A 14,023-nucleotide genomic window follows, 5' to 3' on the forward strand; every position below is an offset into this window, starting at 1 on the left:
TTGGGCTGAGATATCTGACCTTACTAGAGGAGACAGGAACACTTTGCTTTTCTTTCTTATGTGGACACACTGATTAAAGGGCATGTGTAGGACACCAAGATGGTTCTCTGTAAACTAGACTTTGCCATCATCAGCTACCAAACCCTGTTGATCACAGCACTAAACTTTCCGGTCTCTAGAACTGTGAGGGGACACATTTCTGTGTGTCAGCCACCAAGTCTGAAGCATTTTTTTTTTTTTGTGAGGCAGCATGAGGAAATGTATCCCTCACAGGGCAGAAGCGTGTCAGCATTTGTTATCCCAGCACATGAGAGTATTAAAAGCACATAGCACTCAGGTGGCAGCCTGTGTGCCCTGCTCTGTTTGTTGCACTATATAAATATTAAGACATTTGATCCAGAGAGTAGTTCTAATTATAAGGCAGTACTTTTAGTCTTTATTTCACAGATGAGGAAAGTAAGACAAACACTGTCAAGTCACTTGACCATGATGGTTACACCTCACTTAGAGGGGGAAGCCAGGTTTTATCCATATGTCCCAAAGTCAACTCAAGAGTCTGTTTTCTCCCTGACTAGGCAATAAGGAATAAATGAATGGAGGAATACCGGGAAGACCTTGGGCTTCACATCAAACAGCTAAGGCTTAGAGCTCTTGGTCTTAATCATATATGGTCACATGGGTTAACAGGGGCTTAATCTAAGTTTTCTTGTCTCTGAATTAGAGGTGACTCTCTCTGACCACAAGACAGTGGAGGAAAAATTACATAGGAGGTCTGACTCATCACACATTAGTTTCCTCTTGTCCCAACTTCCTTTCGTATTGGAGGTGGGCAGCTTCTTTTCCAGGGCAGTTCAGAAAATGTCTTTATTTTAGCGTTGGGGCTATTGTTTCCAGGTCTGTAGCAATAGCAACATGCTGCGCTGCTGGGCACAGGGTTGGATGCCTCGAATCCAAAGACTTAAAACTTAGCTACTTTTGGGGATTTATTTTCAAGTCTCAGAGGAGGCACAAGGTCATTCGTTCAGCTGCATTTATAATAGCAAAAACTGGAAATGATCCAAGTGTTCATTCTGTTGGCTGAACAAACTGTAGTAATATACACAATGGAACTAATTACAGCTATAGAAAGATTTGAAGAATGTTCCTCTGTGCTTTGATGGCTTGGTCTCCAAGGGAAGGAAAATATATGCTGTACATCATATATCAATTACCTAAGAACCTAAGAGCACTCCCCCCTTCTTTACACATGCCTCTACTCCCACGACCTCCTTATGATAATCATACTGTGGGTGACAATATTTGGATTATTAATCTAGACTATTACATGTGAATTTCATGAAAAAGCAAATGGGAAATCCTGGTTTTGTTACTGAGAATAGAAATTTGTAGGAGGAGAAAAGCATAAGACAGATACAGGGCTGCTGTGGTTATAAAAGCCTCTGGTCGTGTTAAGCTTGGTGGCCTACACCTGTAACCCTTGGCAGACAAGGTCAGGAGGATCAAGAGTTCAAGTCCATCTGCTACACAGGGAGTTGGAGGTCAGCTTGTGCTACATGAGAGGCTGTTCAAAAAATGCCTAGGAATTTCGGTAAGAAATAGAAATGTCACTGTGAAGTCAAGGTGTACGTTTCTACTTCCCCACTCTTAAGGCCGGGAAACAGTGACAATCTCCCACCAGTATGCACTTCCAACTTGAAAGGTCCAACTCAAAATGCCAGTTCTCATAAACATAACCCATACTCTTGCCAGAAACAGGTAAATTTTAGGACAGAGAATTCATAAGCTTAAAGCATATATCTGAGATTGTATCTTATACCTGAAAGAATGGCCAAGATCAAAACCACTGATGACAACTTATACTGGAGAGGTTGTAGGGTAAAGGGAACACTCCTGCATTGCTATTGAGAATGCAAACTGGTATAGCCCCTTTGGATATCAGTGCAGTGATTTCTCAGAGAATTAGGAAACAACCTTCCTCAAGACCCAGCAATACCACTTTTGGGTATATACACAAAGGATGCTCAATTGTACCACAAGGACATGTGCTCAATTATGTTCATAACAGCATTGTTTATCATAGCCAGAACCTGAAAAAATCCTGAATACCCCTTGACCGAAGAATGGATAAGAAAAATGTAGTACGTTTACACAATGGAGTATTACACAGAAGAGAAAAATAATGACATTTTGAAATTTGCAGTCAAATGGATGGAGCTAGAAAACGTCATATTGAGTGAGATAACCCAGACCCAGAAAGACAAATATCATATATACTCACTCACACGTGGCTTTTAGACATAAAACAAAGAGAACCAGCCTACAAATCACAATCCCAGTGAACCTAGACAACAATGAGAATCCTAAGAGAGGCATACATAGGTCTAATCTACATGGGAAGTAGAAAACGATACGATCTCCTAAGTAAATTGGGAGCATGGGGACCATGGGAGAGGGCTGAAGGGGAGGGGAGAGGCAGGGAGAGGAGCAGAGAAAAATGTATAGCTCAATAAAATCAATAAAAAATAAAAAAGCATATATTCACACCATAAACTAGTCTATCAGAGACCATTGGGTTATGTCAGAAGGACTAAAAAACCAGCTTTAATGGGCTTGCAGTGGTTAAAAATGTGACACTTTGGACTGAGTCAGTGACTTAGACTAGAGCAGGCCTGAAATGGTGAGCTCCATGGGAGTGTGAGTGTGAGCGGATGCAGGCTGGGAACATTTGCAGAGGTAGGACAGAGCCAGCAACCTGGGTTGGAGCATGCCTGGGACAGTGAACTCCACAGGAGCAGGACTGAGCCAGAAACCTAGGCCAGAGCAGGTGTGAGACAGAGAACCCCATGGGAGTGGAACAAACACTGGGAGTGCTGAGAAGCTTCCAGGAACATGGAATGACCAATGGAGTGACTGGAACCATAGCCCTGACTACACCTTGAGGAGCAACCATCTGAACTTTGGATCCACTGGCACCTGGAAGACTGATCAACAGAGTCACAGACAGCCCCAGCTACACCAATTAGAGGAAAAGATGGGTAGACAAGGTAAGAATACACGACACCAGTAAAATCTAGTGACCCTACAACAGCAAGACTTGAAGAACATATGAAAATCTGTCAACATAATCCATTATATAAACAAACTGAAAAATAAAAACCACTTGATCATCTCATTAGATGCTGAAAAAGCTTCTGACAAAATACAACATCCCTTCATGATAAAGTTCTTGGAGATTGCAAGGATATAAGGAACATACCTAGAAAGTAAATTATCATATGTACTCACTCGTAAGTGGTTTTAAAACATAAAGCAAAGAAAACCCGCCCACAAGTCACCACCCCAGAGAACCTAGACAGCAATGAGGACCCTAAGAGAGACATACATGGATCTAATCTACATGGGAAGTAGTAAAATACAAGATTTCTGGAGTAAATTGGGAGCATGGGGGCCATGGGAGAGAGTTGAAGGGGAGGGGAGAGCCAGGGAGGGAGGGGAGCAGAGAAAAACGTAGAGCACAATAAAATTTAAAAGAAGTGACATGCTGAAATTTCATAAGAACAAAAACTGCAATAGGTGGAAACACCATGTACAGAAAAACATAAATTCACAGGGACTTAAGGAACCACACTCATCCACAATCTTGGAATGATGCTGAGGGGATAAAACCTGCTGGCAAACTTTGCATGGAGCAGATTTAAAAGGAAAGAGCTCTGCATCAACTTTGCTTTGTGAGCTACACTTGTGGGTGACATATAATTGATGAGGAGAAAATTCCCTTTTAGAGTGTATTCCAGCTGACAAATTACAGGCTGCTGATAAGATTAGTATGTCACACTATTAAAATAAATGAATATAGGCTATTATGTGTAGCTGCTAACATCGTCAAAACAGAGATGAAAAGGTATGATAATCTCTTCAACGTAATTTGTAAAGAAACCAATTAAATATTTCACAAAACACCGAAGGTGGATCCCACTAAGCTTCTACACAGAACAATCAATGAAACACCACAAAGAACTGAGAAATGTGTTCAATAACCTTAGAGGATGAGTTGACAAATAAGACAAAGAGATATTATAAAAGTCAGATGGAAAAAAAAATAAAAGTCAGATGGCTCTCATAAAATATTTCAAGAAAAAAGAAGATGGAGGGAGATGGTAAATATTTAAAAATGCCTTAAGAGATTTATCATGTAATGGCAAGGCACAGACTTTGGATCTCAATTCAAATAAGCAAACTTTTAATAAGTAACTATCCATTAATAAGTGGAAACATGGTCTAGTATCTTGACAGAAGCAGTCAACTTCTCTTTTCTTTTTAAAGGTGTGTTAATGGATTTGTGATTAACTTAGAAGCTCCCTGTTTTTAGATGCACTGAAATATTTTCTGATTAAATGAAAAAAAATGTGTGGAGTTAGTTTACAAATAACTGGAGGTAAGTGACAGTGGGCTACATCCATGAAGATACTCATCAAACAGATTGGACGTGTGTGGGTAGGTCTTCATAAGGTCATTGTACTATTCTGTTTACTTCCGATTGTGTGTGAGTTTTCTATACTATAAAACAAAGCTGCATGTGAAGGCAGCTGGGCATCGAAAACAGTGTCATTCCTGATTGCTCCTCCAAGTCTCGGAGTCATCCCATCCTACAGGACTTACTTCTAACCACTGGGATAATTGCCTGGTAACACCTGATTTAAGAGATATGTATTAGGACATGGGTTTATTGTATAAATCAACAAATACGATGCATGTAAAAGCATTCTGACATGCGAAAAAGGTAGATCTAAAGACATTCCTAGCATGTAAGGCATCTGCGGATGAGGTCAGATGAAATCTTTGCTTTGAATTTATTTTTTTCTTCCAGACTCAAGAGCAGCAGGTTTTGATTTTCCAAAAGAACAGGATTTTCTTATCCTTGTTTCTAAACACAACTCCCCCTCTTAAAAATACATAGTAGGCTGAAGTACAGAATAATTTCTTCAGTTCTCCTGTTGAAGCTTTCATTTAACTGAATTTGAATCTGGAATAAGAATAGGGAAATCCAGAAGGCCAGACCTAAGCCAAAATTTCCCAGTTATTAGACAGGAACAGCTTAGTTATTAGCCTGGTGATAGCAGGTAGCTGTGTCTAAGGAGGTTTATAAAGATATGTGCTGGTTCAGTATAATCTAGACTTCTGGCAAAACATGTCCCAGAAGGCAAGTGTCATACATTCTATCTTCACAGGTTAATAACCTTCCCTAGATTGCAGAAGATCTGTTGCACCTAGTCCATGTCTGATTTCCAAAAATGAGTGAAACAGTCTCCTCCTTTATTGACTCATAAGTGCATGGTGGCCGGAGGGCACTCAAAGAGAAGAGCTCGGCTGAGTAACGCTGGTTAGTACAGACGTGGAGAGAAAGCAGAACATATGTAAGACATAGGATGGTTATGAAAGCTGAAGATTCTTAAGCATTTGCTCCAAAGTATTCATTGAAGTGGACCGTACACTCCTGATTTTCACCAATCCTGGCTGTACACAAAGTTCTTGTTTTTCTGCCAGGCTAGTCACATGGCAGCAAATATCAATGGAGCCTCGTTGTGGATCAGGAGCTGTACCAAGCCCTTCATATATATTTAACCTCATTCAGTCACACAACATTTTAACATATGAGGAAGTGGGCATGAGGTGAAGATACTCTGTGAAGGTCTCAAAGACAGAAGCTGGCTTTGAACCTAGCTCATAACTCTAATCTGTGGCACTTAGCTTACATACTATGTGTGCATGTGTGTGTCGGGGGGGGGGGCTGTTCATTCAGCTTTTCTCTATCAACATTTTCTCTTTATTGATTAAAAACAAAAGAAGCTCTGAGAAGCTGAATGTCCAAAGACCACTGATTCTCTGAATAACATTGCTGGGTCCCATGCAAGAACATTAGGTTCCAAGGCTTGGCTCTTTCAGATAGTCTCTGGAACCAGACTCAGAAGTAGGTGAGCAGAAAGATGACCTCATTAATCTGTTTTTCTATGCCCAATTGTAGCCTGCTCTGCTATAAAAGGAGATGCCCAGGCGATGCTCAAACTCCCAAGGCTGCCAGTGAATCAGGCACAAGGTGGGAGGCATTTGATTACACACTCTGTCCAACATTCTGAACACTCACCTGCCTCAGTCAGAGGAGGAGGAAGTGTTTGGCATATCATTTCCACTTTCGTGCAAAATGAAATTTCCCAATTATTCAGTTGCATAACCACCTCTGTCATTCTGGAGATTATAATTACACATTCAACACCCCCCAACTCCCAGACACTGCTGTGCAACCAGGCATCAATGGGCACTTTTCAGTCTTTATTAAAAATAGAGGGCGTCTGAGTCACAAAGGGAAACAGGAAGCAAGTCCAGGAGTGGGCAAGCTGTAACCAGGATGCACAGGACTCCACTGGATGCTATAGATAGACATCAAATGATGCAATCCTGCGGAAAGCTGTCTCTATAATGGGAGACAGGGCACATTGCAGAGACTGACTTGAGCCAGAAACTATGGAGAATTTGTGTTCCCATTTCATTTTGGCTCTTTTTCCTAGCTCTGTGATCTCAGAGGACTTGAATCTCTGCTCCTTTCTCGGAATCAGATGGACAGCAGTAAATTCCCTGTCTGTGCAAAAGGTTTGTTTCCAAGCAGCCAATAACATTAAGCATTATATGTGTAAACCACCAAGATAAACATGTTATGATTACATCCCATATAAAGCTATGACAACTCTGTGAAACAGGACCTGTTACTGTCATATCTATTTTTAAATTAAATTACCAAAGGTCAGATATCTTTAGTGGTGGAGTTGGGGTTTGAATACCAAATACCTACAGCTTATGGGGCAGTTATAAGATTTCAGAGATTTTCAAAAATTAGAAATAAAATGAAAAAATATCAAATGTCACAAATTAGCAGGCCAATAGGAAGCACTTCTGTGCTCTTACCTTACATACCATCTTAGCATGATGAAGCTTTCTGCTCTTGCAGGACAAATGCAGACTAGGATATATTCAACCAGTATGTTAGAAGGCTACCACGTGAGGGAAGAGGCCCAGACAGGGAACAGGGCAATTCATTATGGTGAAGGAAGAGAAAGAAACACACATCATTATGAAAAGGGGACTCTCCCTCTGCGTGTGTTTTCTCATCTCTGTGTGGGGATTTCTCCCAACTCAGACCAACACCTCAAGATAGAGTGCACATGTAGTCTTCCCATAGGAGATCCTCAGTTGGTTCTGTCTTGGACAGTCTTCAAAAAGGAATGTGTGATGAATTGTTATAATTTGTGTAACTAAGAAGTTCCCAATTAAAGGAAGCCATGGAGACCTAGGACAGGACAGGACAGGACTCTGTGCTCAGAGACAGGCAGAGGGACCTAAGTATAGGAATTTTGGAAATGACTGGGCCTTCACATTTGCCTTACTGCTTCATCATAGGTTCAGCAAAGACAGAAAAAAAAAAACAAACAAACAGCAAGAAAAGCACATCAAAACCACACTGAGTGCTCCTGATCAGAATCAGTATAGAAAGAAAGTCTTTGTTCTGCTCCAGGCTGGTGAAGGAGGAAGATGAGTTTTGGTGAGAGACTGGACTGGAATTCTAGTTCTACTGCTCAGCTCTGTTGTTGGAGTGGCTTCATCTGTAAAATGAGGAAGACAAAACTCCCATTCCAGGTTGATGGTTGACAGGATTAAGTAAAATGAGGAGTTCAACAGTTAATTCCCCATTTCCTTTACTTACCAAGATGTTACACTACCCACCCTTTTCTTGACTACATTTTACACCTCGCTCAACTTGTTAAAAATAGCTCCATGTATGTATTTCTGAATTCTGGGACTTTTAAATTCTTTCATCTCTGGTTTCCTGGGGTTTGTTGGCCCCCTGTTTCCATGGTGATTTCCCGGGGCTATGCCTCTGCTATATGCTCTGACTGACACTTTTTCTTGATTTGCCCTTTCTGTTCTTGTCTGTTTGAAGTGAACATAGACAAAAGAAAGATGGACCAGGATCTAGAGTCTATCAGCAAGGCTGGTAAAATCTGGTTTCTACAGGGGACCAAAGACTCTTACCAGGAGATTAGTGTTTCACGGGTTTCAGTATGCCTAGAGAAGTCCTATATGTTTTTTAATTTTTTATTATTTTGTTTCTCTTTTTTGAGATTATAATACATAACTTTCTTTTCTTTCTTTCCTTGTAGTAGACATGATAAAGTGATGGAGAAAAGCCCATGAGGCCTCAACCCTACACAAGAAATACAGACAACTAAGGAGTGTTGGGAGCCAGAGAAGCAGTCTTTCCTGCGAAGAGATCTTGTACACCAGGCAAGGTCTATAAGGTAAGTGCTATGTCTACCAAAGCACTCCTAGGCAGAACAACTTCCTCTTATGAAGAACCAGGGTGGTATGTTCTACATGTAACACTTTTGCATGATTTACAACTCTAGATAAGAATGTTCTACATATGACACATTTGTATGGCTTATGGTCTACCATCTTCCAAAAGATGCAGGGATGGAGTTGTATATTCATGATCCTAATAAATAAGGGCTGATCACAGTGCGTGGCATTACATGGCAGGCATGCTGTTTAATCATAACCAACCACCAATTAAGCTTTTCCTGTTCTGCTGTGGTTTGAATGTGAATTTGTCCATCATAGGTCCATGAATTTGAACATTGAGTCCCCAGATGGTGATGGCACTTGGGAGGTTGCTGGAGTCTTGTTGGATTAAGTAGGCCACTGGGGACAGACCTTGAATTTTGGGAACACAAAGTGACCAATTATCATGTCTTTCTTCCTATGACACATCAAGTCCCTTCTTAACCTGTGAGCCAGGATAAATCTTTCCTTCCTTAATTTGCTTCCTTTTGGGTATTTGGTTACAACTCTGAGAAAGTGGCTAATATTTATTCATTTGCCTATTTACATACATGACAAGACAAAAACAGTTTAAAATAATAGCAATTGCTTTCTCAAAACAATCTATTTCTATACTAATATTTTATTCTAGCGTTGAGGAGACTGAGCCTCAGAGACATAAGAACTTGTCCAAGGATTCACTTTGCTAAGAAGAGCTGCCTGGAACTATGAGTCAGATGGTCCTCAAGCCTGCATGTTTCCCTGCAGCAGCACACACCTTCTCTAGTAAAACTCTTATCCAGGCCATGGGATTTGGAAAGACACCAGTTTGTCTCAGTCAAAATTAAATGCTTTTTTTTTTAAAGGATAATGATGGTTTTGGAAATATAGGGGCTCAGGGGCCATTAAAAACACAGTCTGTCAATCTCATCTTTCCCAGCTTAGCTTTTCATTAGGGAATCAATTGATTAAGACTTAGAAGATTCATTTGATACAAGGCACAGAGAAGTCTACAAGGGTGGTTTTTTTGTGGCAAAAGGAAATGCCAACTAACCATGGGTGGCTGGAGAAAAGCATGGCATTACCTGCTGTCCATGGTAGAACACAGCAAGGAGGAACATGGCCATCAGTAGCAGTGACGCCTCCTTGGTCCCCAGGAAATCTCTGTGAGAAAAACAAAGGCAGAATGGCGTGGTGACTAACAACTGTGGAGGGATTTCAAGGTTAAACATGAAGAAACAGGATTAGAATGAAGTGTGAGAAGAAATGAGTATTTTCTAAATATCTGACATGTGATATAGAGTGCTATAAGGGTTTGCATGTCATCTTATTCAGAGGACAAGAGACCGTCAAGCCTATGAGGTCCTAGAGGGTATAGCTGATAAAAGAGAGTCTAGAGTTTAGCTTCTAGATAATATGATCACATCCATAGCAGCAATGTCTCTATTTGTCTAAAAATTTTCTTCATTTCAAAGAGATTGAATACTGTGATCAAAAATATCTTGTGAGGTAAGTATTCCTTTTTTGAAAGGTATTGACCTACTTAAGAAGCCAGTATTCAATGCTTGCTATGTGATGGTCTTTATCTTAAGTGTCTTCATGCTTAGATTATTATCTTAAGTGTATGAGTTGGACAATTTTAATTCCCCTATCAGTTATTTTAATCCTCATGTCAGTTCTATGAGTGGGGTCAGCTGACCCTTATTTTTTATATCTTTTAATAAAGACTGTTTATTTCCTGCCAAGATGCTAACAGAAGAGTTTATTGTTGGTTCTTAGTTATAGTCCCAGAGAAGCACATCATGATTGAGCATCTACTGTATCCCAACAAATGCTGGGATCAAGAAATGAAGAGGATACATTGTTCATGCTTTCAAAATAATTCACAAGAAGCAAGAATCAAATATATAGGTAACTCTGTAATTAGGGTGAATGTATCCTTGTTGCTCTGATATTGTTTGAAAAGAGAAAGTAACTAACTGAGACAGAATGTTCAGAAAATACTTAAAAAGGCCAGGATGTACTTCTAAGCCATATATCACTTAGCTTGGTATTTACACATACATCTCTAGCCTCAAAATAATAAGCAAAAACCATATCATGTTTGAGGTCACATAAAGACTCAGTAAGGGAAGCTGCTTGAATTTGTCAGAACCATCCAACAAGAGTGCTAAGGTGAAGATGGATGAACTATGATTCATCCTTTAGGGTAGAGATCCATCCATCTGTCCATCTGTCCATCATCCATCTATCCATGTACCCAACCATTCATCTATCCATTCACCCCATTCATCTACCCACCCATTCTATACTATTGTGCTTATCTTGAGGAGGGAGGCATATTTATGTATTTCTCTTTCATTTCTGTCACTTACTTCTCTGGTCTTTGATGTTCATGGGCTGCTGAGAAAAATGATTAAAGACATAAACTTTAAAGGTGATCCAGATTCCTAGTGCAGCTCTGGTTTTAACCAGTTGTTTGACTTCGAGCCAGCCACCTGATATCTCTGAGCCTCGGTTCATTCATACGTGAAGATTGACTCCACAGTGTGTTACCTCCTTAACTGCAAGGATGAAATGAGCAACAGTGTTGAGGCGTTTGGCATGGTTCCTGGCTCATAGCTTCCTCTCACTGCTCCGTGAAGCCTCTGATACACACTCTTGTCTGTGTCTGTCTTGCTTTAAAGAATCATTTGCTCGCGTTACTTGTGTGAATGAGAGCTGTCCATGTTTAGAACCTCCCCTGGAATCTGTCGCTTTGTCCCAGTGCACTGCCTGGCACTTAAGACATCCTCTTCTCTGTGAGCCATGAAGCTTATTTTCAGCCTAGCAACTTATCATTTGAAGCACATTTTCAGGAGACAACATGAATACTTCTTGAATAATTTTGAAAACAGTGATTGGCCAAAAATAGAGACACGACTAGACCAGACTCGGAAGGAAAAAAAGAAAGAAAATTATGAACAATTTTTGAGGGTTTAGCTGTATTTCATATAAAAAAATTTGTGTAGGGACCAAAGTATATGAATAGTAACCCAATCATGTTGAGAAACAGCCAAAAGAATTTTCATTTGAATTCACAAGTTTTTCTTGTACCTCCCATGATTTTTGGAAAAGCATACGGAGAGTAGAGTGACTGAAATATATCCCATATTATTGAGCTTTGCTTGATACTGGGCTTCACAGACTTAATACCAAGGAAATTTCCAGATATTGATTTGTATTAATAAAATAGCTAAAGTAATACTACCATCTCCTAGGAAAAGGGACATTGTTAATTGAAAACACACATAGAGTATTGAAATCCTCAGGGCCACTATAATCTTTAGAGATCATTTAATCTGATGTATCATAAAATTTAATATTTAATGGGAGTATGACTCACTAATGAAGCATTTATGCTAATTGTAGTAAATCTGGAAACTAAAAAAGACAGCTAACCATCCAGAGGAAACTATTATTAATTTGGAATCCATTAAATGTCATTTCTATTTCCTCTTTGCAAAAATGTACCTATAAATTTAAGGTTATATGGCTCATATTGTTTCCTAAGTTTACTTAATGTAGAGAATGATAATAGGCTTTGTAATTAGATATATTACAATTCACTTGGCAAATCCATTTTATTCTGTATTTTGTGTATCATGTGTAATGTAATACCCTTTGCAAGGCTTTTATTTTATAAGAGACTGAGGCCCAGAGGGAAGAGGTAAATGGCTCAAGGTCACATATTGATTTGTGTTACCACAAGGATAAGAACCCAGATTTTGGGTGTGATGTTCTAAGTTTTCAATATTGACTATTCAGCTCCAAATTTTTATTTATTAGTTTGCCTTTTATACCACAAAATTCTCAATAAACCCCCATTTAAATTTGTTTTTATTCTGTATTATAAATAGCATGTAATTTTGAAAAGTTGTATTATATCTGAAACAGCCACTTTATATATATTTCTTGCTCCATCTCTTTCATGTCAACAATTTGTGATGATGTTAACTTACTTCAGAGATACCTGAACATCCATGTTCATTGGTGCCCTACTCACAACAGCTAAACACTCAAAAACTGTTCATAATTTTCTTTCATATTTTCTTTTGAGTCTAGTCTAGTCATGTCTCTATTTTTGGTTAATCACTGTTTTCAGAATCATTCAAGAACTCTTTGTGTTGTCTCCTGAAACATTTTCCAATAGAAAATGGAATCAACCTAGATATTCATCAACTGATAAATGGGTAGTAAAAATGCAATACATATACATAATGGAATTTTGTTCAGCACTAAAAAAATATGAAATTTATGGGAAAATCGATAGAACTTGTAAATATACTGAGGGAGGTAACCCAGCGTCAGAAAGGCAAATACTTCAATGTTATTTCTCACATGAGAATCTTCACTTTCAAGTTTTAGATTTCCATGTTCAATTTGAAGTGCCTGTTGAGCCCAGGAAGGTAGCAGCAGACAGTGTTGTGGAAGGCCATTCCTGGAGGATAGTGGTAAATCTCCTGGGATATAAAAGTGCAGTGGGAGAATATGGGTAGTGGAAAGGTTTAATAGGTTGGTGTGGGAAGTCCTTTTGGATATGTGTTGCTTTTATTGGTTAATGAATAAAGAAACTGCCTTGGCCTGTTGATACGGCAAAGTAGAACTAGGTGGGGAAAACTATACTACATGCTGGGAGAAAGAAGGTGGAGTCAAGAGAGAAGCCATGGAGCTGCTGCTAGCTGGAACCTTGCCTGTAGGCCACGAGCCTCTTGGTAAAACATAAAATAACAGAAATGGGTTAATTTAAGAGATAAGAGTGAGCTAGAAATATGCATAAGCTAATAGGCCAAGCAGTGTTGTAATTAATACAGCTTTTGTGTGGTTATTTTGGGGCTGAGCAGCCAGGAACAAACAAGCAGCCTCCTACAACAATATGTGATGTGGGTGCATGGATGGCAGATATAAGGGATTTCAGAGGGTTAAACAAAACTAAGGCTGTCTAAAAAAAGCCACAAGGAATCCCACTATTTTATAAGTTAATTAAAATATATAATTAAAAAATAATTTGAAGGGAGGTACTCTACATGGGTAGATAATGTAACTCTCAGAAGTCACAGGTTATTAAGCAAAAGTCCTAGTGACAGAGTTAGGGTGCCACCATATAAGTTGTTGGTTAGGGAAGATCCCAAAGTAATAGAGGCTGTTGCCATTCTGTAGTTTCCCAGCAGATTCGGATGACCAGATTCTATTGATGAAGACTTTGGTTGCAAGGTATAAACCTATCAAGCTGGAACTGAGCTAGAAGCTTCCCTTCGGCTGGGTAGTTTTCAAAGTGCCAGAAGATGCTATGCAGACAGCCGGAGGAGAAAAGTCATTAACAGTGTACATAGCCTTGAGTCACATGAACTTCAGAACCAACCATCAGACAAGATGTGCCCAGTGGGTGCCATAGTGTTATGACTGTTAGGGAGTAACCAACCACTTCTGATTAGATTTTTTCATGTCTACTCCAGAGGAGGAACTCATGGTGGGTACTGTAAATGATCAATAGTCAATGGCTGAGAAATCATAGGCCTTAGGGGAACCTACTATTTTTTTTCACTAAAAGGACATATCAATCTGCCTTCTAAACATTCATGCTTGTACCCACAGATTACTGCTGCTTTCAGCC

The 14,023-nt window shown here is 39.5% G+C and overlaps 1 protein-coding gene across 3 annotated transcripts in view; it reads right to left on the reverse strand.

The window, feature by feature from the left end:
- Positions 1–14,023, reverse strand: part of Adcy8 (adenylate cyclase 8) — a 206,209-nt gene that overhangs the window by 19,806 nt on the left and 172,380 nt on the right. For all 3 annotated transcript variants that reach the window (XM_038342920.1, XM_038342919.1, XM_038342918.1), the window contains one exon: positions 9,456–9,534. In XM_038342920.1, the coding sequence (XP_038198848.1) occupies positions 9,456–9,534 (79 nt within the window). The remainder of the gene's footprint in view (positions 1–9,455; positions 9,535–14,023) is intronic.

The sequence above is a fragment of the Arvicola amphibius genome, chromosome 9 (assembly GCF_903992535.2).
Source record: "Arvicola amphibius chromosome 9, mArvAmp1.2, whole genome shotgun sequence".
Lineage (NCBI taxonomy): Eukaryota > Metazoa > Chordata > Mammalia > Rodentia > Cricetidae > Arvicola > Arvicola amphibius.